At 47.0% G+C, this 25,465-nt stretch overlaps 12 protein-coding genes; 3 read left to right on the forward strand and 9 right to left on the reverse strand.

Moving 5' to 3' along the window:
• Positions 1-175: 175 nt before the first annotated feature.
• On the forward strand, positions 176-676 carry FFUJ_14273 (uncharacterized protein; the record flags this gene model as incomplete). The annotated part of the gene is made up of 1 exon (XM_023578513.1): positions 176-676. One exon carries the CDS (start codon positions 176-178, stop codon positions 674-676), a length of 501 nt encoding a protein of 166 aa, XP_023431308.1.
• A 269-nt stretch (positions 677-945) lies between these two features.
• FFUJ_14272 (putative trichothecene biosynthesis gene) lies at positions 946-2,048 on the reverse strand (the record flags this gene model as incomplete). XM_023578514.1 has 2 exons in its annotated part: positions 946-1,819; positions 1,879-2,048. The coding sequence occupies 2 exons, from the start codon at positions 2,046-2,048 to the stop codon at positions 946-948; spliced, it is 1,044 nt and encodes a 347-aa protein (XP_023431309.1).
• A 717-nt stretch (positions 2,049-2,765) lies between these two features.
• On the reverse strand, positions 2,766-4,636 carry FFUJ_14271 (uncharacterized protein; the record flags this gene model as incomplete). XM_023578515.1 has 3 exons in its annotated part: positions 2,766-2,950; positions 3,031-3,928; positions 4,037-4,636. 3 exons carry the CDS (start codon positions 4,634-4,636, stop codon positions 2,766-2,768), a joined length of 1,683 nt encoding a protein of 560 aa, XP_023431310.1.
• Positions 4,637-5,504: 868 nt separating this feature from the next.
• On the reverse strand, positions 5,505-6,462 carry FFUJ_14270 (related to ketoreductases; the record flags this gene model as incomplete). XM_023578516.1 has 3 exons in its annotated part: positions 5,505-5,884; positions 5,946-6,127; positions 6,179-6,462. The coding sequence occupies 3 exons, from the start codon at positions 6,460-6,462 to the stop codon at positions 5,505-5,507; spliced, it is 846 nt and encodes a 281-aa protein (XP_023431311.1).
• A 404-nt stretch (positions 6,463-6,866) lies between these two features.
• On the reverse strand, positions 6,867-8,518 carry FFUJ_14269 (related to Zn(II)Cys6 transcriptional activator; the record flags this gene model as incomplete). XM_023578518.1 has 3 exons in its annotated part: positions 6,867-7,680; positions 7,731-8,418; positions 8,509-8,518. The coding sequence occupies 3 exons, from the start codon at positions 8,516-8,518 to the stop codon at positions 6,867-6,869; spliced, it is 1,512 nt and encodes a 503-aa protein (XP_023431513.1).
• A 411-nt stretch (positions 8,519-8,929) lies between these two features.
• On the reverse strand, positions 8,930-11,186 carry FFUJ_14268 (uncharacterized protein; the record flags this gene model as incomplete). XM_023578519.1 has 5 exons in its annotated part: positions 8,930-10,075; positions 10,128-10,743; positions 10,798-10,836; positions 10,889-10,910; positions 10,988-11,186. The coding sequence occupies 5 exons, from the start codon at positions 11,184-11,186 to the stop codon at positions 8,930-8,932; spliced, it is 2,022 nt and encodes a 673-aa protein (XP_023431312.1).
• Positions 11,187-11,942: 756 nt separating this feature from the next.
• On the reverse strand, positions 11,943-13,309 carry FFUJ_14267 (related to extracellular GDSL-like lipase/acylhydrolase; the record flags this gene model as incomplete). XM_023578520.1 has 3 exons in its annotated part: positions 11,943-12,489; positions 12,537-13,081; positions 13,154-13,309. 3 exons carry the CDS (start codon positions 13,307-13,309, stop codon positions 11,943-11,945), a joined length of 1,248 nt encoding a protein of 415 aa, XP_023431313.1.
• A 403-nt stretch (positions 13,310-13,712) lies between these two features.
• FFUJ_14266 (uncharacterized protein) lies at positions 13,713-15,724 on the reverse strand (the record flags this gene model as incomplete). XM_023578521.1 has 6 exons in its annotated part: positions 13,713-14,012; positions 14,065-14,157; positions 14,217-14,546; positions 14,602-15,187; positions 15,243-15,286; positions 15,341-15,724. 6 exons carry the CDS (start codon positions 15,722-15,724, stop codon positions 13,713-13,715), a joined length of 1,737 nt encoding a protein of 578 aa, XP_023431314.1.
• Positions 15,725-16,517: 793 nt separating this feature from the next.
• FFUJ_14265 (uncharacterized protein) lies at positions 16,518-18,465 on the reverse strand (the record flags this gene model as incomplete). XM_023578522.1 has 3 exons in its annotated part: positions 16,518-17,625; positions 17,698-18,153; positions 18,221-18,465. 3 exons carry the CDS (start codon positions 18,463-18,465, stop codon positions 16,518-16,520), a joined length of 1,809 nt encoding a protein of 602 aa, XP_023431315.1.
• A 926-nt stretch (positions 18,466-19,391) lies between these two features.
• On the forward strand, positions 19,392-20,110 carry FFUJ_14264 (phospholipid-translocating ATPase RSB1-like protein; the record flags this gene model as incomplete). XM_023578523.1 has 3 exons in its annotated part: positions 19,392-19,587; positions 19,643-19,735; positions 19,803-20,110. The coding sequence occupies 3 exons, from the start codon at positions 19,392-19,394 to the stop codon at positions 20,108-20,110; spliced, it is 597 nt and encodes a 198-aa protein (XP_023431482.1).
• Positions 20,111-20,520: 410 nt separating this feature from the next.
• FFUJ_14263 (related to multidrug resistance protein) lies at positions 20,521-22,210 on the reverse strand (the record flags this gene model as incomplete). XM_023578524.1 has 2 exons in its annotated part: positions 20,521-21,520; positions 21,573-22,210. 2 exons carry the CDS (start codon positions 22,208-22,210, stop codon positions 20,521-20,523), a joined length of 1,638 nt encoding a protein of 545 aa, XP_023431316.1.
• A 2,319-nt stretch (positions 22,211-24,529) lies between these two features.
• FFUJ_14262 (uncharacterized protein) lies at positions 24,530-25,120 on the forward strand (the record flags this gene model as incomplete). The annotated part of the gene is made up of 1 exon (XM_023578525.1): positions 24,530-25,120. The coding sequence occupies one exon, from the start codon at positions 24,530-24,532 to the stop codon at positions 25,118-25,120; it is 591 nt and encodes a 196-aa protein (XP_023431317.1).
• Positions 25,121-25,465: the final 345 nt, after the last annotated feature.

The following is a 25,465-nucleotide window of genomic DNA, read 5'->3' on the forward strand; positions in this document are numbered from 1 at the left end:
CCGACTACGATCGACCACAGTTTCTCCCTTCTCAAGCCCTTCGACTACACAGAGCGATATTTACTTCATTATATTCTCCTCCGAAAATACTCGGGAGATGAAAACATGACACACCAAGAGGCAGACAGAGGCACGGATCCGCCTGGATGAATATAAAGCGGAACACTTTGAGAGGATGCGTGAAGAATCGAGACAATTGGGCCAGTGGGAAGAGCGCGAACAGGTGAGAGACTGGAAATACTGGAAAGAGATAGAGCATAACCTCGACGATTTCATTTATTTAGAGGATTTGTCTGAAGATGAATGGTTTGAAGCGGGTGAGGTTGAGGAAGAAGAATCTGACGACAATGGATCTGACGACGATAAATCTGAAGATGAAGCACCCAAAGATGATTGGTCTGGAAGCGAAGTGTCTGAGGGTGATAGATCACCCAGTCCGAACGGTATGGACATAGATTTGCCGGAACCCACCAGCGAAGATCTCACTCTTCAGGTCTCAGCGCTTCAGATTTCTGGCAAAAGGCCAGACGGTGAAGGTGGCGGAGTGACAAGGACGGCCAAGAAGCGTGCTTTTCACGATAGCGACGACACTGATGATGCAGTTGCGTCTGGTTATCAGCGCGCAAAAGTCGAGCATTGGCGAAAATGCTACAATAAGTATCCGTGGATGGGGTGAAGCTTTGGCTGATGGGCTGAAACTAGAGAGGGGATATGGAGATAATAAAAAGGTAAGTCTTTACGTGTATATTAAGAATATAAATAACAGTAAAGGGTATAGATTCTTTCTAAATAAATAGCAATAGCTATACTGAAGTTTTAAGTGCGGATTCTCTATTAACTTTAATATAAGATAAATAACATTTATAAATAACCTCATTTTATTACTTAAGTTCTATAAGATAGTATTTAGGAAAGGAACGCCTAATTCTGGACTAACTACAGCAACTAAGCTCTGAGTAGAGTCTCTACCTCTTCTGTAATATCTCGTAAGGGGAAAGATGTCCTGTTGCCAGGCAAGGTTCCATTAATAGCATCGCCAAAGAACTCTGTGACAGCATAAATACTATCAGAGATCTGCACAGATGCAACAGTGAACCCGCCCTGGCTGAGGTAAGGATTGGAGATAGTTCCGAGATTCTCCGTAGACTTCCACTTTCCATTGCTGGATCGCAAAACAACAGTGCCGTTGGTATTGTCACTGACCAGAAGAACAGTACCGGCGTAGAGTGAGGGCAAATGCAAGCCATCGAGATTCTGACCCAAGGCTTTGCCATTCTTTGATGTCGGAACACGAACCGGCTTGCCCTTCGCTGCCTTGATATCGAATGTGTAAAGCTGACCATCCGTGTTATCGGTCACGAAGAGGGTATCGCCTTTGCGGGAAATTCCCGAGAAGCCGTGAATGGTATGGTTGGCTGGCTCGACGAGATACCATGGGACAACCGACTTTCCATCTGCGCTGACTTTGATGAGACTGCTCGGAAAGGTTCCGAGAACGAAAGTGTTGCCTTCATCATCGCTTTCGCTGTCTTGGAAACCGCCGTATACACCATTGGTTGCCTTGGTCAGGTTCGCTCGCCACAGTAAAGAATTGTCTACAAGGTCGAACTTAACAAGCAAGTTGTCGCCCTGGATATTCTGGCCACCGGTATCAAAGGCAGCGCCCGCGTCGATGACAACAGAGAGTCGGTCCAGAGTGTCGACACGCACACCGCTTGAATGGAGGAGAGGGTCACCGCTGAGCCCGGGAGCCTCGAAGGTATGCACTATCTTTCCACGGTAGGGGTCCCAGGCGACAGCAGTTGCATTGTACAAGACGCTATGCTAAATGTCAGGCCTTTTTTTCGTTACTCTTTTTGATCTTCGATCAGTACTAACCTGGAGTACACAAGACAACGGCGCGTATCGAAGTCAACATTCTCTGGGTACAACTGGTACGCATCAATCGTCTTATTGCCAGAAATCGATGGACAAGTGTAAGGACGAGGGATTGAGAACGCGAGGCTAGCGTGAACGGCCAAGCCGAGAAGAGTGATCTTGGATTGCATGGTAATTGTTGGACTTGTGTTTCGTCGATTCAAGGTGCACGATGAAATGTGATTGAGGATGGTGGCCAGCTGTTTTTGAGGCGGAATGCAACATTGTACTTATACATGCAGGGCTGCAGGGTTTATCTGATCTTCTAATTATTGTGAAATCGTTCTGAATTGTTTTTACGTATGTTTCGTCATGCTTGCGGCTATGCCGCCATTGGATTGAACCTTATTATGACAAAGATATCCGGTGGGATAATAATGCAACTGAGCAAAGCGCGAGCTTGGACCTAACATGAAAGGAAAGGCCGTAAGTAGTGACCCACTGAATGGGATACCCAGAGTGGGATACAGTTTGCACGTCCAATGCTGATTGAATGGGAGCTGCTGTTGCACGTGATATCCCACTCGATATCCCACTCGGTTCTATCACATGGAAGCAAGGTGATATTTAATTAGTTCAAGTAATTATTGTCAGTATACCCACTGGTAGTCATGGGTGTTTCTGAGCTTTGAAACGAGACGCTATAAGACTTGGGGAACTTTCATAACTATATTGACGATAAAAGCAAAACAATATCTCAACTCCTGTCCGTTCCAAGCCTTCGCGTAGGCAATCCAACAAGGTCAAAATTAATAACTCGAATGTCCCCACTCCCATAGGCGAGAACGAGAGCGTCTGCCTCTAGGATGAAAGCGCCAGATCGAAATTCTGTAGGAAGCCGCATGAGCCTAGCAGCTAGGCTCGCCAGGTTCATTAGCATCAAGCCTGGTATAGCTCGTTTCTGTAGACTTGGTCTGGATCTGGGAATCATGAGGGCCCGACTTGTCCACTTCATCAGTCTTTTGATCTGAACGCCTCTTCACCACTGCGTATTTTTCGGGGATTCTATTCTCCAATGATTTGCTAATCCCACCTAATAAGGACGTTAGCAAAGTCCCAGAATGCCTCGAGAACCTTAAATATGTGCAGGTTTCGCGCGAGAGAAAAAAATACAGAGGATTTGATATAAGTACTTGGCGACCACAGGTGCCCATATCAATGCAGCCACCAATTGACCAATGTTCCAATCTTCACCAGGTGTGACCATATGTGAGATCAAGTAGCAGGCTTTGCCGATAAAGACGAGTAGCGCAATCTCAGAAGCGAAGTAGAAGACCGGCAAGACTACCGCGGCGCCGAGCCTTGTCGTGTCCATGATCTTTGAAACGGCTGGACTCTCGTACCATAACTTGTACCGTTTTAACCCACTGACAGCTATAGCCACCTTTTCGAGCACCAAAACGCCATACGACACAAATATCCACGGCATCACGCTCGGGCCGGGCAGCAGATAGAAACCTGAACTACCCGAGCAATAAGCCCGTAACGAGGTGTTGTAGCCGCATTCTTGCACGGAGAACTTGCTCGAGAACATGCCCCAGAGTTTGTCTTGCTGGTAGCTCAACGCCGTTTTGTAGATGACGGCTGCTCCCATAATGAGAACCACGGCGCACAAGAGTAGTGAATAGACGGAGCTGCGGCACATGCGCCTCAAGCTGAGCTGATTGAGGACGATAGGCAGGAGGACAAACTGCGCTGACTGTCGGATCCACTGCTGGTCGACAAGGTAGCTTGAAATGCTGCTGGCATCTATGAACTCGGCACCTCTGAGGGTTGCTATCAAGAGAGCGATTTGGATGGCCAAGACGAAGAATACCTGTGCTTCCTGAAACTCGACGAGTAGATTAGTTGTAGCGTCTGCTATGCGAGACTCCTCGACCTTGGATAGGAAGTGTGTGACGCGAGGGCTGAGAGTTCCGTTCGTGATTGAGAGTTTATCACGGAACCATTTAATGGTTGCGGATGTAGTGAAGAGGCGAGAGATAACAAACATATAGATTGCAGCTATAGCCTGCAGCATATAAGACAAACGAACCTAAAATTCAAAAAAGCTTGAAGATCAGCCAAGTGCGATAAGTTATTCGTATCTTTCTGCCAGTTGGGTGTATTTGTCACTTACGCCTGGTCCGCCAATGTCTGTGTTAAGTTGGTTCTTGGGCACGGTCGCACATAGTTCCGCGATATCAGTAGTCAGACTCGTGAGAATTCCCATTTCCGTGCTTGGGGCCTGATAACCCACGACATTTTCGGCATGGCAGTCTCCAAAAGTGTCGTCGACGGTGCAAGAGGCCCTGATACAATTCCATGTCAAGTTCAGAACTCGAGCACCATCAAATCCCGTTATATCAGGAACGCCAACCATGGAAGCAGTCCTGCTCGTCGCCTTGATGTAGGACGAGCTAATGTTGAATGAGGCTGTCGTGCCGATGGAGAGAGCGGCGAGTGCCAAGCACGAATATTGCGACTGCCACGTCTTGAAGAGCAGCGACGGATCGGAACATACTTGGGTACAATTAATATCACCACCTACAGATATCGCGCAACCGTCGCCATAGATAGTGAGGGGGGACCCGTTGAATCCGCTCGTGGGGAACAGACTGAACATGACATTGGCGTTGTTGAGGGTGTCTTTGAATATCATCTCCTCGTCTGCCATCGCCATATGCAGGTCCGAGCTCGAGTTTTGCACATAGCGAAGGAGGCTTGGCGTGCCGGACATCGTGAGAACATCGGTTCGACTTTGATTTATGCTGGCTTCGTCTCTGTTATGAGCCGGGAGAACAAAAGCTGCATATGAATAGGTAGGCAAAAGAAGGTAACACGTGAAAATAGGAAATTTAGTAGCAGAGTATGCTATTTTAATGTCTTGGGCTTTCTCCTACTATTAAGTAATTTCCATTCAATTTTGGCCGCCGTACATAAGTAAGCACTAGCCAAAGGCATGGCCTATAGATACCAATGTCAAACGGAGTAAGGCCTCCACCCCGGTCAATTTGCACATGCAACAATGTCAGATCGGCGAAGAGAACGTGTCTACTTATATACTGGATAGCATCTTATTCCTCCTTTATTCGTTGAAACCCCATCCCTTAGCGTCGTTGTAATGCAGTGGCCTGTTGACACTTATTGTTAATAAGAAAATAGCTGGCGCGGTAAAACGGCAATCGATTATCAGTATATGCGGGATTTTCAGGTTATAATTATCAGCCAGGAATAATCAGCCAATCAGTATGTATGGAAATACGAAAGAAGGTTAGTGTTAGAGAAAGGAGTTTCAGCTACAGTATTAAAAAGGCTTAGCTAAATCCCGAAATCTAAAGCAGGCAGAAAGGATGGTTGCATTTTCTTGCAGTCTTAAGTAAGCTTTATGCCGTTTTAGCCGAGCAGTTTATATGGTCTTAGCCAGGGAGATTCTAATTATTAGTCGTGTCCTCTTAAATTTAAAGTCCTATCCTAGCTTTAGGTACATTGCGCTTTGCACATAATACCATACCTTCTACTATCTCTATCTCAGCTCGCTGCAGCCATATCTAGGCCTATATCTTTTAGCAATATCACATCAGCTTAAGCTAATATTTAATAACTAATTAGTGGTTAGTTTCTGTTATAATAGAGTCCCACTCCTGCATTGTCTCCAAAACATCCCTTACTTTGGCCCCAATCTCTTCTACCGCATCTTTCCCAACAGGGAGACGAAACGGGATGCTTTTCCCTTCTGCACAGCCCTCTTGTCTGACCAGGTCAAGTACAATCTCGACAAACCTTTCTGGATTTCCAGGCTGCTTCAAGTCTCCACCATGAAGATGTTTATGATGAGTTTCGGAAGCTGATTCATAATCGGCAATTTGACTCTGCTTTGGCTGAAGATGGCCTGTTGACAGCAGAGGGGTTCGAAAGCGTCCGGGTTCCATCAAGAGGGTGCGAAGACCAAGGGCCTGGGTTTCGTTATGCAGACTTTCAACAACGCCTAACTTTTATGTCAGAACCGAGATGGAAATATTGTCGGGGTCAAATTAGAAGCAACCGACCTTCAAGAGCAAACTTTGAACCCGCATAAGCTCCAGTAAACTGGTGCCCGACCCAGCCAGACAAAGAACTAATAAAGACCATAGTCCCTGATTTCCTGGCTCTCATATGCGGAAGCACTGCACGCGTGATCTTGATTGGACCAAAGACGTTGGTCTCGAAGGAGGAAACGAATTCATCGTAGCTGGATATGTTAGCAAGGTCGACAATACCAAATACTTATCAGGAAGGATACCTGAGATCTTCCCAAGAGCCAGCAGCTACAAAACCAGCATTATTAACCAATACATCGATACGCCCATAGATAGCAATGGCTTTGGCAATGATTTGGTCAATCTTGTCTTGTGAGTCCTTGACATCTAGCTCGAGGACAGCTGCTCCTTGACTTGCAAGTGATTCAATCCTTGCACTGTTTCGGGCAGTTGCAATGACTTTGTCGCCTCGGGATAGGATCTGACGCACGAACTCCGATCCAAAACCGGAGGAGCAGCCAGTGACAAGCCAAACAAGCTGGGACATGTTGACGGACAGAACAAAGAGTAATAATTGAGAGCAGATATAAAATGCGAGAGGGGATATTGGTAGAGAGAATGGTGTGAGATATGCTGAAGACAGAATGAAAGAAAATATAAGAGAAGATTCTGCCCTTTTTATAACAATTTACGGATCTCTTAGGAGAGAATTCGGCATTATGTTGCTTTGGCGTATTTTGGGGACAACGTCCAAAGAGTGGAGCAGTCCATACTGAGGCATGCGGGAATGTCAGCGTTGGAGCGGGCAGAGCGGAAGCGGGGCTTGAGCTCACTGTAGACCCCAGGGTAAGCAGAGCGGGCAGAGCGGGAATGCGAGGCCATTGCGGCCAGACAGGAAAATTATGATTGACTGTCTCAACTTCTATCGGCCCTATTATCCTTGAAATGATGTCAATTTTGCATTTTGTTGCCCTCCAAATACGAAAGATATTTATCTGCGTAGTATTGATCAGCCATCTTGCAAATATTTGGGTCAAAATGTAGGAGCTTACTGCAAACAGACCACTCGGACTTCAGAGCCTGAAGCGCCTGCGTGATAGCGTCTAATCCCGCAACCATCTCTGCATCATTGTTCTCCTTGACGAACCACGCGCACTCTGTCGCTGCATGATATAGACAGCCAGCCAAGATGGGCGAATGTCTCGGTCCCTTGGATTGCTGTTGGCTCGCCGAAACTATTTGCCTTGCCATCCGGGGTATTGTCTTGGAAACAATGTCTTGTATGCCTTCCAGAGATATCTGCTGCATTTCAACCTCTGCTGCAAGCCTTTCACGTGCCGTACTGAAGCTGGGCTCGTTGCATGCGTACTCATTGTATAGAAGCAGTCGAGCCAAACTGCACAGTGATAACGCTGAATGCAAGGTTCCATGCGCCGTTGCAATGTCGCAGTCGTTGCTCATGATGCCTTGATCTAACGCCGTCAAGACGATATGTAACTGCAAGGCCTCAGCAGTAAGTTCAACTGGGTCAGTATCTTTTTCTCTGGCTTTTATGTGATGGAGGATCTTCCCAAACATATGAACCGCTTGGCATACCCTTGCGAAATGCCCCACGGACGAGGGCGAATGGAAGTTGCGCGTGAATAGTGCTTCATTGAAACCTATTCGCCCATTCGTCCAATCGTCGTCGTTGCAAGGAAGAACGTCATTCGTGTTCGGATCTGGAGCAGCCATCAGGAGTCGAGGTGAGCCTGCAACGACAACTCTGGTAACACTCAATGATTAAATTCCCATGACACATGGGTCTGCACATACCTGTCAAGCATTACGATGGCCCACCAAGTCCGTCTCTGCTCTTCGCATAATGTCCATGTTTCCGGCTCCACGAACAGTTGTTTTGCATCTTTTTTACTGTGTAGTCCAACCATGGTAGCTAGTCGCACAGCTTGTCCTATCGTTAAATATGCGGCAGGGTAGATGCTATGACCAAACTCATACAAGGCTACCAGAACAATAGTCTGTATCAGTCGAATATTAATGGTTCCCCCGCTCTCCGCGATAAAACTGCCATGTTTTGCCTTTAAATATGAAGGGTTACTTTGCGGTAACGAGGTGGGCCGATCACCGTGACTAACGAGAGCCTCAAGGGCCACGAAAACCAGGACGTCAACGACTCCCCGAGTTGGATCCTCTAGAGATTTTGCAGTTTGCTTCAGGCGCTTGATGCTGAGAATGGGTAGCCAGTGGTGGATGGTATTCGCGTAGTGTTCTATCAAAGAGTCGAATATACCAGCGATTGCAAAGCGTCTTTGTTGCTCGAGAAAAAACGGGCCGTCATGTATTGTCAATATGTCTCGTGATATTGGCTGGAAAAAATCAGAGTCCAAAAAGTACGAGCACGGGAAGTTGTTTGTTTGGTGCAGGTCTAATTCCGTGGCAGGATCTGCGTAACCCTGACGCACCAAGGCGTTGGTGGAGGCTCTATGGCTAGAAATGGCATGTTCTGTTACATAATTGCATGTCTTGCCTAGCCGAGTACACTAAACAGAGATCTGAGACTTAAATATCCAAGCCGACAGAAGTGAGTGCTTACCAGACGGCATGATGGGGTATCCCTTGAACATCTACGCTTCAGACGCCTTCCGGCTAGTTAGTTATGGCTCAAGAGCTGCGATAAGGTCTGGTAAAGACATACCTACATGCTTCGCACGATGTAAAAGCATTGGCTGGTGGCATATTTGATAATGGACTAATGGGCACAAAGCAGGAACTTATGCCAGGGTAAGAATCAAAAGCAGCTGAATGTGCCGTGCGGGGTTTTTAAAAAAGTGTGTGACTATGATTGGGCAAGGCTGATAATACGGACAGCCATAAAGCCAAGGTATGTAGATTTGGAGATGCTCATGTTTGTACAATATAGCCTATCTTGGGTTCACTCCTCCCTCCCTAGCAATAACATTTAAAGTCTTTATACTTTCGCGGAGGCTCTGGCTTAGTATGATTTACTTATACCTTCAAGTTCCGCCCAATTTCGCCCTGTCTACCCTGGAAGAACATTTCTCGTCGGGACAGGGGTGAAAGAGATTTCCTGCCATTTCGCATCCTCCGCATTTGAACTTAGCAGCTGAATTTGTTGGTGGAATACCCCGAAACAAAAAGATGCCTGTTGACAGGGGCGTAGATGACGGGCTCACTGGTCTCAGAGCTGGGGCTGGACCTGGTGGTGACAAGCTTGGCACTGGGCTTCGCGTAGATCTATTGTCGGTCGGTGTAAATATGGTTGAAGATGTAGCCGATGGTGAAGGCAGAGGGGTCACCTCGCCATCCAGAGTATTTGTATCTTCATCTCCAGATGGAAGGCTCCATGCAGGCTCGCTTTCTGGTTCACTTTCGACCACTGACCTCGAATAGCTGCTCTGGCTCTCTGGTGCCTTAGGTAACGAAGGAAATAGGGGTGTCTTTCCTGCTCTTGACCCTGAATCAGGAGTTCTAGGTGTCTGACCAGATGGCGTGCTTGAAAAAAGAGAAGGCACCTGCGGGTTCAATCGCGTACTTCGTCGTAACCCTCCAATCGGAGTTGAGGAGGTGGATCCGTCGCTCCCAGACCTACGAGGCTGGGAGTCTATATAGTCATCATCCTTAGGGTCTTCGACACTGATTGTCGTGGCTTGACTTGGTTCTTGGGTCTGTTCGTCTGTTGTGTCTGTCCTTGTGTTGGATCTGCATGGACACGAAGATGTTCCAGCATTCAAGGTCAAAGCTCTAACCTTCTCGGCAACGATGCGATCCATCTCTCGATTAAGCGTCTGACGCTCTGCAGCACATATCTGTTGAACGAGGACGCCCATCAGCATCGGTGTAAGGCGATGGTGCAGACTATCGTCAAGTTCGAAGCTTGACTGACGATCTAGAACACCTTGGATCAGCGGGAGCGCACTCCCTGAGAGTTCCGTAGCCTGTTGGCGGCGTGCCAATGCGGTATTTGCGCTTGTAGGGTACAAGCCACTTCTAGAGTGCACAAATCTCCACTGATCAATATATGTTGTTATCAAGGGTTTGAACACTCGTGCTGCCCAGGTATACGAATTTTCAAGGATAAGCCGAAACTTTACAATATCTCGAGGAATAGTCATATCACCTTTCCAGACACATTTCATCATCTAAGGGAAATAGTCAGTAGATAAAAGGGCAATTTTTGAGCTCCATGCTTACATAAGCCTGACTGCGTTTCTCCCATCTTGAAGACCAAAGATATCTACCCTGCTGGAGTACCATACAGTCTCTGGCAAGGTATGTTATCCAAACCTTGACTTTGGGTCCGACTGTGGTTACAACTGGGATCGGAGGAACATGTGCCTCATCGGGCAGCTCGATGGTATATCTTGCTGCAATTTGGTTCAGCTTGATAGCACTTGCGCTGCCGTTGGCTGCCTGGCAACACACGGTCTCCTCTAACCGGTTACGTTCAAAACTTGTATACTTTTCCTTCTTATATTCAACAAGAAGCCACGGATAACATTTGAGATCCTTTTCGCGGGGCTCCTCATTAAAGACACGAAACGGAGTAGAGCGAAGACCGTTCTTATAAAGCATCTTTAGGTTAGACCATGAGAATGACTCAACGAGGGATGGCGTTGGTTCTTTGGGCCACTCTCGGGCTCTGTGGTCGGTAATTCCAGGTATATGGGAGTTGGTACTAAGATGGTACATTGGAAGATAGAATGCGTAGTCGGGTTTGGGGCATTTCACAGTCTCGAATCGGCGAATTGTTGAATCGTCGACCTCGTCACCTTTTCCATTGAAGGTTTCCCACAAAGCGTCGGTGTCGCTGTTCATTTTTAAACAAGCATCTATCTTCCAGATTTATTCTTGCAATACGTACAATACGACCGTATCGTAGTAATACTTGTATCGTGAAACTCTGATAGGGCACATATCAGTAACTTGCCTTTAGATGCGAATTCTGCACTGACCTGCGTGAGTCTTTCGGTGACCCTGAGGCCGTTTGGACAAGTGGATCAAAGAAGTTTTTTTTCGAAAGAAATCTTCCCAATCACTCTCAGAATACCCACCTTCAGAGTATCTCTTAGCCTCATGCTGCGTGGCGGCATCTTCTTCAGAAGTTACGTCGAAGTCTTGACATGTGAAGTCTAGCATTGACTGTCTGAGGGTTTCGACGTGGGGCGGGAATGGGGCCCACGGAATCGTAATGCGGATAGAGTCATCGAAGAAGAAGCCTTTCTTATCTAAGTCGTCACGATCCCAAGACATCTTCAAAGTACGATTCAAGAAGAGAGTAGACAGTGATGGATTTTAGTGGGGAAGAGGTTTAAACTGTTGGTTGTGATATCTACATCCCTGCTTGGCGTGTCTCAGAATGCTTGTCCAATGTTCAGCCCACCTCGCCAAGCCGTAGACCAACTCAGAAATCAGAGCTGCAGTAGGAATTCCGAAGAATTCGAGATGCCCATATTGGATTCTGAATTGATGTCATCTTCATAATACACTTTATCTTCAGATGGCTCGAAGTTGACGCTGTAGATTAAACATTTCTGCAAATGACCTTGAATTTGCCTAGCCAGGGCTCCCGAGAACTCAGGCTCGTAATGGATTCAGCTGAAACCAGGATAATCCAGCAAACGAATCAGAGACCACCGCCTCTGGGAGGCAAACCCTTAATTGTAAGGTCCGGGCAACCGGCCGCCCTTCCCGAGATTAGCGTCTCTAGTTGCCCTCAGCCTTAGGTTTTAAGAATCTACAAGGGAAATTACACATACTTCAATGATACCAGGGGGAACTTCTTCCTGAACTCGATTAGGTACAAGGCACATGCGCAACGCAGCACAGCCACGTAATCCAGACTAGCCTGATCTGATCTACAGCATATGCTGTGAGCGTCTTAGTCTATTCCGCCCTGCTATACATATTTGGCCCCAAATGTATCAAAGTTTCAGGCTAGAACTCTAATCGACATTTGTTCTTTGAGTCTTAGTTAATATTCAATCTGTCCTACGCTTAAAACTATACTTATTTCTTGAAAACCTTAATCGGAAACTTTGTACCCATCAACTTGTATGCCGCAGGATTGGGATGTAGACCGTCGCCAGAGTCATACTGAGGAAGCAGCTTATCTCCACTTCCGATCAAAGACGCAAAGTCCACTGTATGGTCGTAAGTTCCATTTCCAAGAATCCAGTCGTTGATGGCGACTCGAGTAACCTCTCTTTCGGGGGCGTAGTACTGGTTTCCAAGCATTTGTGTGATTGTTGCTCCAATAGTGGTCATGCCCGCCTTCTTAATATCCTTCGCGATTTGTATATACGCTGCGATGAGGCCGTCTTTGATCCTCTTTTGGGTAGCATCGTCGGCTGCGGATGGCCCGATGTCGTTGACGCCTTCGAAGACAACGACGAATTTGGCACCCGGCTGTTCCAAGGCATCTCGCTTATATCGTTGGAGCAGGATAGGTCCTAGACCGCCTGAGAGGATAGCATTGCCACCTGCTGCCATGTTGTTCACAGCGACATTCGACATGCCAGATTCTTGCAAATGAGCTGCAAGAGCATCAGACCATCTGGAGATTGTAAGCAAAGGTACCGAACTCTGCGAAACTCTTCTTACCGATCATTGGTGTCGTCCGTACTTCCACGGCCATCGGTGATACTGTCTCCGAGAAGTACAACAGCGAAGTGGTCCTTGGGTGCCCACGAGTCAACCCCGTTCGCAAAATACCAATGCTTGGTGCTTCCCTCAGATACAGATGCAGCGTGGACATGGTTCCCCCTTTGCATCCAAGACGTCGTTCGGCTGCCTGGATGCCCAGTAATCTTGTTTCCAAGCTGACCCTTCTCAGTGTAGACAGACAATGCGAGGTTGGACAGAGGCTTCAGCTTGAAGTCAATGGGGTCGGAGTAGACAATCTCTCCTGCTGGGACAGACACAGACTTCTTGCCATTGAACTTGAGCTGCTTCGTGGTCTTGGTATCGATTTGACCGACACCGGCCTTTCCACCGGCTGGTAGAGCAATTGATGCCGCAGTGATGGGCAAGTCCGTTTTGCCAAAGATGTTGGAAAATCGAATACGGATCTTCTCAGCTCCAATGGACATGTGAAATGTTTGGCGAAGAGTAGTATTTTCGAATTGAGCTGCTGCATCTGCTCCTCCCTGTCGCAAAGTTATTTATTAGTACTTGAGGGCTTTGCAAGAGAGCTTCATCAGTCCTGGATGAAAACGTACAAAAGGAGCTGGGGCTAAGTTTGCAGGCTCAACTTCCTGAGGCATCGACGCCCAGGTGCCTACCCAATGGCGTTTGTCATTGCCACTGGGTAATGCTGAGCCTGAGAAAACCAGGCAGGCTACTAGAAGAGCCTTGGTCTTGATGCGATCAAACATATCGGCAGTCAAGACCTCAATTGCCACTAATAGAAAATCAACTGTTTACGAAAAATGAATCTTAAAAGACATCACGATGGTCTTATACGATCAAGGCATGAGGTCACGGCAGAAAGTGGTATTAGGCTAAACCGGGGATCAGCATCTGAAACTCTATTTTGCCGGTACGGGCCAATGGCAGTTTGCTCCAATTGATGGAGTTGGTGCTTCCGAAATACCGTATGGAGCTTGGGTTAATATGCTTATCCAGTTAAGCACCCATCATTCTCCACTGAATATCGTGTCAAGCTGATCGTCCATGGATCGCTTCTGGAAAAACACTGCCGCACCAATGAGAGCCATGAATGAGGTCGCACCATCTCATGATGTCTGGGGAAAATGAAGGACCCCAGAAAGCTCCACTCTAAACAGTCCTACCCGGGGACCTTGTGGTGAGCTCAATCTCAGCAGAAAAGTCCGTCGCTGAAGACAGAGAGAATCTTGATGTAATGGGGTACCAGGGGGAAGAAGTCCTACTGCAAGAACACTCGCTGCCCAATCTTGGGATTGAAGAACGTAATGATCTGAATTCGACCGCGAGAATAACGAGAAGCGTGATCACAATCCAGAAAATAATAAAAATCCACCACTTGTAAAACGATTCCGGCAAAATGCCCGCCTGCATACTGAATATACCAGTAACAGCCGTGAGCGGTAGAAAGACCTATGGTTGAGGTTAACGTCTTGATATACAGAATCAAACTGCTTGTACCTACCAAACCAATACCAGTCCAATATCTTGTCATCTCCGTCCCTGCTTGCTGTCGGGCCGTGACTTCATTATCCTCCATTACAATCTGCATTTCCAGCTACTTCTGTAAGCCTCTCCGCGAAAGTTCGTCCCCTCTTGTCGACTCTCCTCACATACCTTTCGAGCAAGCCCTGCGCACAAGTCTCTTTGTTCTTCTGCGCGTCGTTGGAGGTCTCGCAATGCATCGATGTGATCTTCTATCATGGTGACTACCTTGACTGATGGGATTGGGCTCTTCTTAGAATCAGACTTCAGTATATCTGCGAGGTAGGCAATATCTCTTCGGCTGAATCTATCCCAAACCTCAATCGCCTTGCAGATAGAGTGAATTGTTTGTGGTAGAAATCGGTTTGCTTCGTTGAGGACTCGCTGCGTCAACTTCTTCTGGGCCATCGTCTCCACGATTCCCCCACTCGAAAAAGATGCCATATCCCCTTCGTCCTGTGTCTAAATCCAAATAAGTGCTCCATCCATAGTATTTCACATATCTTGGGCCACTTACATATGGCTCCAATCTTAGAAGCAATCTTGCGACCAGGTTATGCATAGCATGCCTGACTTGTTTTAGTCGACACTCGTAGACAATAAGGAAGTACTCCCTCGGAGTCCAGATAGGGAGATTTGCATCAAATAGCCCCCCTGTTAAGGGATCTGGTTTAACGCCATTCTCTTCATCTTGCGCAAGTGGTGCGTTCCCTTGGTAGTATGTATCAACGAACTGATATGCGACCCATGAGTCCTCATCTATGCCTGCGATGAGACAGGAGACCTGAGTCTCATAGATATGAACCTGTGGCTCATTTGCGTCGCCGAATTTGAGGTAATAGGGCTGGCGACTCTGGCGTAGAGGCTTTCCGTTCCGTTTCTTTCTAAGATCGGGGAACTGTGGGCCGCCTTCACACCAGACGTAGAACTGGAGATGGAATTCGAGACCAAAAATAAGTGGTCCTCGCATCGGCCGATGGATACCCAGTGATGTTCTTGACCCCAAGTATTTATAAAAGAAGTCGGCCAGAAACGTAGCCTGAACATTAGAAGCAGTTGAAGCCAACGCCGCAATCACCCAACAGTCTGGATTAGCCACATAGCTGGTGGTAAGAGTCAGCAGATGCACAAGTCGCATGATGTCAGAAAATGTCTCACAGTAGTCGCCTCGCAGCATCAGTCTCACCAATGCATCCATACCGCTACGATTTTCATAGTTAGTCACGATCCAAAGTTGTCGGGTCATCATAACCTACACTCTTTCTAAGCTCTTGTAATAGCTGCGAAGAACTCAAAGGCCCGCGGTCACGGCGCATGTGACCACCTGATGGCTCTGAATGATGCATTCGCCGACATCGATCATCCAGAAGAGCCATGGGCCGAGTCACACGAGGGTCAGTTCCAGTATACAAATCATCCATAGTGCATGACTTGCAGAGAGGCTCAAGCTCCAACATTTGATATGTGCTAGGCCCAAGGAAAGCCTCCATATCACCAGATACCGAAAGAAAGTTTTTAATGAGATCGTAGACGCTTGAAAAGGTTGCTACCGCAGGTGTGTTTTCTGCCGGGTATTTTTGAATCTGCCGGTCGAAGAACTCTTGGTTCCAGGCGTAAGCTGATGAGTTTATACTGGCCATTCTGACAGTCCCTGTTGGCATTTCTTGTGCCAATAAATTTTCTCGGACTTAAGACTGAGAGTAATTACAGCTACCACAACGGTGATGTCCGCACTGTATGCAGGCATTTCCAAAAGCAAGATTCATCGGGCCGTGGCAGCAGTAGCACTATTGGATAGTCAGGCACGTACACGGCAAGTAAATAATCATAAACTTACGCATTGCCAGGTGTATGCAACTTCTCGAATCGGAGGCAATATCTCAGGTTGCTGGTATTTTCTTAGTAAAATCTGTATTTCAGTGGCAGGTAACGTACCATCACAACATGTACAGCATGTCGGGTATCTTCTAGGAGTTGCTTGGTTATAAGATGTGGAGAAATGGTAGACAAGACGCTCGCCTTTTGAGGCGTCTTAAAGCTCATGATAGCTGCGATGCGGTGAGGACTGGAGGGTACTATGATTGGAGCAAGCAGAGGTTCTGAGGCTGGCGGTGGTGGCGATGTTGATGATCTTTGGAAATTAATGCGTGATTTGCACTTCTGCCTAATGCATCAGTTGTCAAATTACAATTGGTGTGATCGCCTTCCCCTCTTTAATTGCATTTCTTTGATAATCTTTTCCAAGATTGCATGTATGAGTAGTTTTGCATTTAACCAATACGCCCTCTCAAATTCCAATTGTCATTTTATTGGCTGCCTAAATACATTGCTGATTTCATGTAAGAAGGTCGAGTTGGTGAGATGTTTGGTAAAAGTATTAATATAATATATTATAATAGATGCAATAATATATTTCACAGGTAAGAGAGATTATCAAGTTATAAAGCCTGGTTCCCCCAGGTCGTTAATCATCAGGGACGGGTCGGCGCTCATAATGTACTCGTAGGAATCCATAAATTCGAAATCAAACAAATCACCAAATCCGGCTACACCTGGAGTATCAGATGGATTTGTACAAACGTCTGCAGATTGATGCTGCTCTATCAGCCCTACATTCGAACCTGCTTCTTCGTCTACACGCAGCTGTGTTCCAGCGTTAAGCGCCCCGGCTCGATATATACCAACTTCAACTGGTGCATGGAGCTTGCGCCTCTGTGCACTTTGTTTCTGGTAGTGTACAGACCGCAAAACGGCATCAAACATGACTGATGCCCCCAAGCGGCCAGTGACGAGGAGGCCTCTCGGGAGCAGGTCCTTGGTGTCATTTTTGTCTTTGTCTTTCGTTACATAAGCGCGAGCAACTTCTATCAACCGTTGGATGATATCAGCAGCCCGTGTTCGATCTGGATGCAACGGTGCCATTCTAAATACTGCGTGTGCATCGGCAAGACGTGACATAGCCAGGTTCATATCCTGCGGGGTAAGACTTGAATGTGACAAAAGAACCCGGAAAATAAATGTCGCTGCAAAGAACAGGTGGCTGATGAGTGTCTTTGGCCAGAACGCTACACTGCAAATAATATCTTTTGAGCCTTGACTGGATTCATCGTGGAGTTGGTGGAGCATATCTGATATCATTGTCGAAGCACACATTAATCCGCTGATCAATACCGCGTCTCGATTAGTGATAGCCTGCAGAGCTTCGACGGGCTCCTTCGGATGAGGCAATAGAAGTGTTATGGCAAACAAATACAGTTTTGCGCCTTGCAAAATGATTTTCGTTTTGAGATTCCAGGAGTGCTGGTTTGAGCTTCTCAGTATCTCCAAGTCGCGAATGCTACTTTGCGTCTGGGAATAGTGAAGGGCGGGGTCTGTGATCATATCGAGCTTTGCCATCGACGTCACAGTAAGCAAGCGAATTTCTAATAGACTGTCGTCGGTCTGGTCCAAACTGTTTGATGCTTGTTCTCGAGCACGAGATACACAGTTCAGGAAGTATCCAGACGAGAATAGGGATGGAAACCCCAAGAACTCGCTAAGCCTATCAGAGTATTGCCGTGTAAGCAGCGGACCTCATGTGTTTTAAACGGTGTAGCAGCCAAAGGGAACATACCGAGTGTTCATCTCGAAGCACGCAAGCCAAGTAGTATCCCTCACAGCAGCGTCGATGTTTGGCACAGCGCGACGGCTGGCATTTCTCCTTAGATGTATGTTGAGTAGCGGGTTGGATGGCAGGTGACAATTGAGCTGCATGGCAGAGTTGACAACAAGCCCTATGTATCCCCAGGACAAGTCTTGCCAAAGGCGAAGCTTCGGAACTGGCCATAAGCAGAGGCAAAGTAGGGCATGCATCATCTCGATGTTGAGTGGCGCACGAAGAACGGTCGCTGAGAGCATGGCCTCATGCTCTGTCACAATAGAGGAATACATGTGCGCGTGTTTCGGATGCATTTGAGAAGAACAGAGGATGATGGTCCAGAAAAGATGTGGGGAGGATTGAGAGTACTGGCTTAAAGACGTACGTATGGGCCGCAAGAACTTGGCGTGCGGACGATAGTAGCTATCGAAGCTAGTTCTTGAGTCAGTTCAGTTCTCTGTCAAGCTTCAATTTGCATTCGGGGTATAGTAATACTGACTGCTGAAACAAATCCAAAGCGACTGTATTGTTCACGGTGAGACTTCCAAGCTGGTAACTGGAGGGTATGTCGACGGCTTTTAGCTGCAGCCATGCCTCTCTGCTCCAGGTACATCCATCAACGCTAGTTTCGGCAGTACATTTAGCAGTACCGATAGGCGCAGTTGAATATTCAGAGTCGGTATGAGAAGATGGACTATAGGAGCGCGTGGAGGCTGAGGACGACATGCCGGGTTCTTGTGTCATTGTCGACTGCTTCGTATGACAATGGGCTTCCATGCTGCTTGATTGACCAGAAGGCGGTTGCTGAGGGTCGATGCAGTTGGTGATTGCCTCAACAATACTGTGAGCATGGGTATTAGAGTCGTTACTAGGGGTGGGGATCGGTCAATTGTTCTTGGAACCCGCAGGGAAGTTACTAACTTTCTTATCGGAATTCGTTTGAAATTCGAATCAAACCGACATTGCAGTCCACGCTTATTGCACCTAGTGCATGAGACTCCAGCGGGTTTGTGGCGAGCATCACAAGCCAGCTTAGCCTGCCGACATGCCGTACAGCTTTTTGCGCGGCTAGGTCTTGGATGCATAGTGACAGCGAATGGCTCAAGCGAAGGCTGACGGAATGTTAGACTCGAAATGGTCAACAAGTTTCTCTACGATAGACTGAGACAAAGGGAACGGCAATCCGGTGTAGGTGGCGACGACTCTTCGTCAAAGTCCGAACTGCGAACTTCGCAGTTCAGGACAGTCGTGGCAGACAAACTCCGAGGAAATGCGGGGCTGATAAGTTGGTGCTTACGCGTTATGGCCAGTGAGCAATCAGATTTGTCTGCTTTGTAAGCCCACGTTCTTACAAGATAAGGCGATGGCTTACTTGAAATTCCGGTTCTGGGTCTACAAGCAATCTCAACACTGGTGGCTGTGCCAGAATGTCGCACCCTGCGTGGCCTTCGGCCTTGAAGAGTTCTGGTATCAAACTGCGAAAATCGCAGTCTCGATTACACCAACTATGGTCTCATCCATGAACCAATAGGAGAGAAAGACCCCGGTCCGTTGGCGTACGTTCTCACAACAATGGCAAGTATATAAATCAACCGCTATGGTCCAGCTTTTAGATCCATCTCCTCGCCCACTCAGTCTTTTTCCCTATTCCTGACTCGCACCAACGCAGCATGTCAGCAGAACAAGACTTACGCAAGGGCTGCCACGCTTACATAGCGGGCACCCATACTTCATATGGCTACGTTCCATCCACTGCTGCAGGAATTGTCTTTTGTATCTTGTTCGGCCTCTCTACCATTGTACACCTAATTCAACTTGGTCGGTCTAGAATCTGGTGGTGCAGCGTCTTTGTCATTGGTGGACTGGGTATGTGTTTCCCGCTGTATCTATTGCTATGGCCGTTAGCTAATGGCTACGATAGTCGAAATCATCGGCTGGGCGGGCCGAGCTTGGTCCTCTCAATGCCCTTATAACTCGACTGCGTTCCTTATGCAGATCTCGACACTGATCATAGGTATGCATTCCCGACATTATCGGGACAGTCCCTCTGGGCGGCTATCTAACTGACTGACCATTGATAGCCCCCGTCTTCTTCACTGCTGGTGTCTATATCATCCTTGGCCGCTTGATTCAAGTCTTCGGCCGCGACTGCTCCATCCTTCGACCGAGTCTATATCTTTGGATATTTTGTACTTGCGACACGATTTCCCTCGTTGTCCAGGCAATCGGTGGCGGTATGGCCTCAGTGGAAGTGAACAAAGTCAACGGCAACACAGATCCAGGCACAAACACCATGGTGGCGGGAATAGTCTTTCAATTGGCTTCCATGAGCGTTTTTGTGCTCTTGCAATCGACTTTCTGGTTCGGTCCACTAGACGAGGCATGTTGAAATCCGGAAAGCAGTCTTCTATTCCTATACTAAGTGCCATGACGCTGTCATTGTTGTGCATCTATCTGAGGAGCATATACCGCACTATAGAGCTTGTACAGGGTTGGACAGGTTACCTTATTACGCATGAGCAGTACTTTATCGGGCTTGATGGGGCCATGATGGTAATCGCCGTTGGGATCTTCAACTTTATTCATCCCCCAAGTTTCTTACCTCGATCATCCACAGAGGATACAGGGGAGTGGCTGGAGATAACGCCGAGATCTAAGGCAAGGAAATAAAGCTTATGTATTTGATGGTTAATGTGAAGGTGCAGTGCTTAGATACTACATAGAATGTCCAACTATATTGCATTTCTACTACCTACAACTCCTATCACGACAATAATAGTTTGTAAACCTTCGATTCTTTTAGGCACCAAGACTCTTTCTTCTCCGTTTCTCTGCCATTTTCCATTGAACCCAGACCAATGGTGAGAAGAAAACAGCAATCGCTGTGAGCACAAGGAACGCGTTCCGGATCTTGAGTCTGGCGATCATAGGCTGTATGACGCTGACGCCCGCAGCGCCGAGGAGGCAACGGCACAGGTTATTTGTGGCTGTGGCACCCGCTGAGTTATCCGGGAAGTAGTCTACCAATATTGTCGAGTTGATGTTGAAGATGGCCGTTGCGGTAGATGCGATGATGAATTGCAGACCCAGGGACGCAACCAGATTTCCCGCAAAATACCTCCTGAGGTCATTAAACTCATAGCTCGGCCCGTACAGCCCCATTGAAACGATAAAAATCACGCTGAAATAAGGAAGCAGTGATAACCGGACACGTTCGAAAGGAAAGTCCCGGCAGGACTTGACGTCGACGTTGACGAGTCCATGCTCTTGTTTGTATCGAGCCTCGGCACGTTTGAAAGCTCGATCCATCAGTTGACCAGTACATACCGACCCAATTACACATCCGATTCCATTTGGGAGGAAGCAAAGGCCGACTTGCCATTGTGTAAGGTCGGGGAAAGTCTTAAGTAGCACTGTTGTGGTTGAGGACGTGACCATGCTCCAAATGGTGTACACAAGAGCGCCCCAGGAAAGTAGAACTAGAACATCCTTTCTAAGGATATAAGTCAATGGCTCAATGATGGTCTTCCAAGAGAGCTTCTCTAGCTTTGGTGCTGGTGGAGTAGAAGCGTTTGTCCATTCCTTGGGTGGGTAGAAGAAATAAGACCAGGGTTTGTAAAAGCCTTCAAGAGGCACGTCACCATTACCAGCTATTGTTCGCTGTGTCTCTGGTAGAAATACCAACAGTCCCAAGAGAACCAACGCACTGAACACGAAGAGGAACCAGAAGATGCTTCTGAATCCCCATGCACTGTTCAGCAGTCCACCAATGACGGGGCCTATAGCTTGACCAATCATTCTGTATCACAGTTGTCAATCAAGAATTCTTGTAGCTTTGGGGATGTGCCTACCTTATGCCGGCGTTGGTTCCCATGAAGCCCGCTCGCTCATCGGGTTCAGCGATGTCGGCAATCACACCAGTGCTGATGCTAATGGTCGCAGCCGATCCAGCAGCTTGCAAACCTCGCAGAACCACAAGCATGGCCAGGTTGGATGTGAAAGACAACGACACGTTTGCGGCGAGGTAGACTACGAGGGCGACAATAAATGTGATTCGTCGACCGCGTGCATCTGAGATGCCGCCATACAGTGAGGGCGCGATTCCTTGAACAATCATGTACACGGTAATGGTGAAACCAACGTCGGTCGCACTGACGCCAAGGTCTTTGGATATTGTATCGATCGCCGGGAAATAAATATTAGATGACAAGGCGGAAAACGCTCCGCCTATGGACACCATGTACACGATCATCCACTTCTTGTGCTTTGCGAAGATATGACGTGGTCGTTTAGATCTGTCGGATGGACGTGAATATACCTCTTGCTTCGTGTCACTTCCCGTATACGGCTGAAGCTCGACTTGTGTTCCAGACTCAGAGTGAGCGATGGTCGGTGTTAGTACGCCATTGTTTGGGGTATAGGGTGGTGAGGAAGATGCTGGCGTTGAGAAAAAGGGCCCTCTGCTCCCCACCAAGTGTGGATGATCCATCGTCTCCAAATAGGACTTGGACAGAAGTAATACTTTGTAGAGGTGCTGTGAAGCAAAAAGTAATAGTTGAAATAGAAGTCAAAGTGAGATGGGACTTGGACTGCTGCCAATTGTCAAATGGATCGATGTCTTCTATATTATAATCAGATGCAAGACCGTGGTAGTGCCACCTTATCAATAATACGATCATCAAACCGTAAAGCGATGCCTGCTATCCGACAGCAATCGGTCTCATCTCACCCATGTGCATGGCTGATTGGATCACTGTTACGAAAAGGTCGATCCCTATCCACTAAAATCACCGACATTGCACTGCCGTGTTTCATGCACGTGCCCGCCTGCCATAATTCATTTGAGGTACACTCCTAAGTACAACTGATAACAAGACGCGTCACTAGGAGAGACTGTGCGAGCCAGTCTCAGACATTTAAAAGCATGCCGGCCTTTTGAGAATTGCCGGCACTAGTTGTTGGTTACAGCTAGTAAAGCGCGCGGCAAGAAGTGTATTTTTAGGCATACTTTAGAGCTTGTCTCCCCTTTCTGTCCTGGTGTAAGCATGGGGGCGTTATCAGACAGTTAAGCAATAGCTAAAGAGCCCCAATATAAAATGACAAGAAGATAATGTTTCAATATGCCCATTCTGCTAGATAATGCAACTATTATTAATCTATAAACGACAAGGAAACTGTAGTATAAGTAATTAACCTCTATATGTCTTGAAATATTACAGTTAAGCGATAAACAGCTATGCTCTAACGGCTTAATAGCTATACCAATGTGCTTCTTACATATAATGAGACATCTTTCAAGAACGGCAGGGTGGTTTCAACAAGACTTACAATAAACTCGGAGTTGGCATTCCCTTCTCTTTAACCGCGTAATCGTATATGCCCACTGATGAAATCTAAATGCCACCTAAATCGGTTAAACCCCCTATCTTTAGCATGACCGAGATCTGCAAGCATAGCCACGTTTTAATATGAGACAGGGTTCACTAATAAGGTAAGAGACTTACGCATTCATTGACATCATAGGACTCTAATGACCACGAGAAATGAACAGTTTGGTGATCCGAGCCGTCCTTGAGATTATCGTTCCAGGCTAGAAACCTTTTTGCAGATCATAAGTTAGAAAACGCCCTAGCGTTACCCTAAGATTATAGGCAAAAAGCTTAGTTTATCCTCTGCAGTAAACCACCTACTTAACCAAGCTTTCTCTCAACAGGCAAGGAGTTTATACTCTTGGAGCGTATAAAGTATCTGAACATACAGTAGCTTATCTATTAGGGATTCATTCACGTGGTGCTAAGAATCTTATGCTGAATGGCAAATCAAACTCGTCAAAGACTGTTAAGCACAAGCATCGTACTGTATACGAATATGAAACCAGTCCCTAAGCTTATCAACAAGCCAAATTGATGTTGAGTAGCCATTGGTCTGCTTGGCTCTGAGACGGTTGCCAAGACCGCGTAAGCTCTGACAGCACGGGCGTTTTTAAGGTATAGTGAGCTAGCCTTGGAACGAAATAGATCAAGTCAGCTATTCCATCCTTGGCTAGAGTCTGAGAGTCTTAGGCCGATATCTCGGCAATCCGGCACGGATGGGCGTCGATCCCCACCCCCAGCGAAAGTCAATTGGTACACAAGAGCCGCATTTACTGTTTCAAACGATAGTGAAAACGCCTACCATATCTTTGAGAAGACTGGGAGTGCTTACGCGGCCTCGGCGCAGCATGTTACATACATCTCGTATTCTTCTATGCAGTAATGCTGGAACCCAGACTGAAGATTGACTTTCACTTGAACTCTCATACTCCACTTTGTGTTCCTGCGAGTTCCGTTAGCTGTGTGACAGTATCCAAGTGCTTGATCGAGAAACAAAGGCTCAAAGAACAGGAGTCTGCTGCTGAAGCCTTCAGCCGATGTCAAACTGCAGAGTGGCATCATGAAGCATTCCCAAGCCCCACGACATGACTTGGAGTCATCTGTCGAGTACATGAACGATGGCTGTTCAATGGAGAGTCCAACGGACTGGCCGGGGCCTCTGGATATGAATGAATTCGTTCCAAGACGACGAAACTTACATATCAAAGGATTGGGAGCATCTTCGTTGCCACGTCTTCAAGTCGTCCAGTTTCGAAGGAAGCTACGGAGAATCTTCTGCCTGCTAATTATTAGCTATCTCTCCATGACGTGAGTTTCGATATCCTCCTGCCCCATTCAGACCGAACCTTCGAGGAACATACTGATAAGGGAGCTCATCGGACAGTGGCCTGTTCCATATCCTAGGAAATGCCTTGCATCATTACCTTCCGGACGAAATGGACCTGATCGTTCACCCGTGGATCGACTCCGCAGCGGCATCAATTGGCATCGGACACTGGTTATCCGACTCCACAGTGACCACACAACCTGTGCGTTGCCATTCGCATAACGACTATTTAAGGAATGTGCCACTTTTGGACGCCATTTCTGCAGGCTGCCCGAGTGTTGAAGCTGATATATGGAAGGAGGATGATGACTTGTACGTGGCTCATCGTCATTTCCAACTGCAGGTCAATCATACCCTGGAAAGTATGTATTTCAATCCATTACTCGAAATTTTCGACCGTCAAAGAGACATATTCTCATGTGGACGAGAGATGCCTTGCCATTCCCTTTCGACTGCCAATGAGCCTCCTGCTGGAGTTTTCGAGTCTGACCCGGACCGGCCACTAGTGGTCCTCATCGATTTCAAAACAGAAGGAAACACAACCTGGGAGAAGCTTCAGAGACAACTCGAGCCACTGCGACGCAGAAATCTGCTCACGCATTTCAACGGTACAGACCTTGTACCTGGCCCCGTGGTCATTGTCGGCATAGGAAATACCCCTAATGGCATCCCTTGCGTCGTTTGGCAACCGACAAACTAATTTTGGTGGGAAATGAAAGAATACTAATATAATATAAGGCAACCGACAAACTAAATCTAGGATAACCAATAAACTTCAGTTTGCCTATAAGATATAATACAATCTTTATAAAAACTTATAAGTATATAAATTTTGATAATAGGATTATAATAAAGTGTTTTTTTTATTATAAAAGTGCTTCTATTACTGGCTTTAACTATAGATATTAGATTTAATATAAGTCTATTAGTAAGGGTAGCCTATATATAGCACCTAATTAGGAGCTTGCCTTAACTACTATATAGAGATATAGCAGTTATACTTATATTAGCTCTTATTAATAGAAGAAAAGTAAGTTTACCTTAA

This window comes from Fusarium fujikuroi, chromosome FFUJ_chr05, assembly GCF_900079805.1.
Source record: "Fusarium fujikuroi IMI 58289 draft genome, chromosome FFUJ_chr05".
In the NCBI taxonomy this organism is placed as follows: domain Eukaryota; kingdom Fungi; phylum Ascomycota; class Sordariomycetes; order Hypocreales; family Nectriaceae; genus Fusarium; species Fusarium fujikuroi.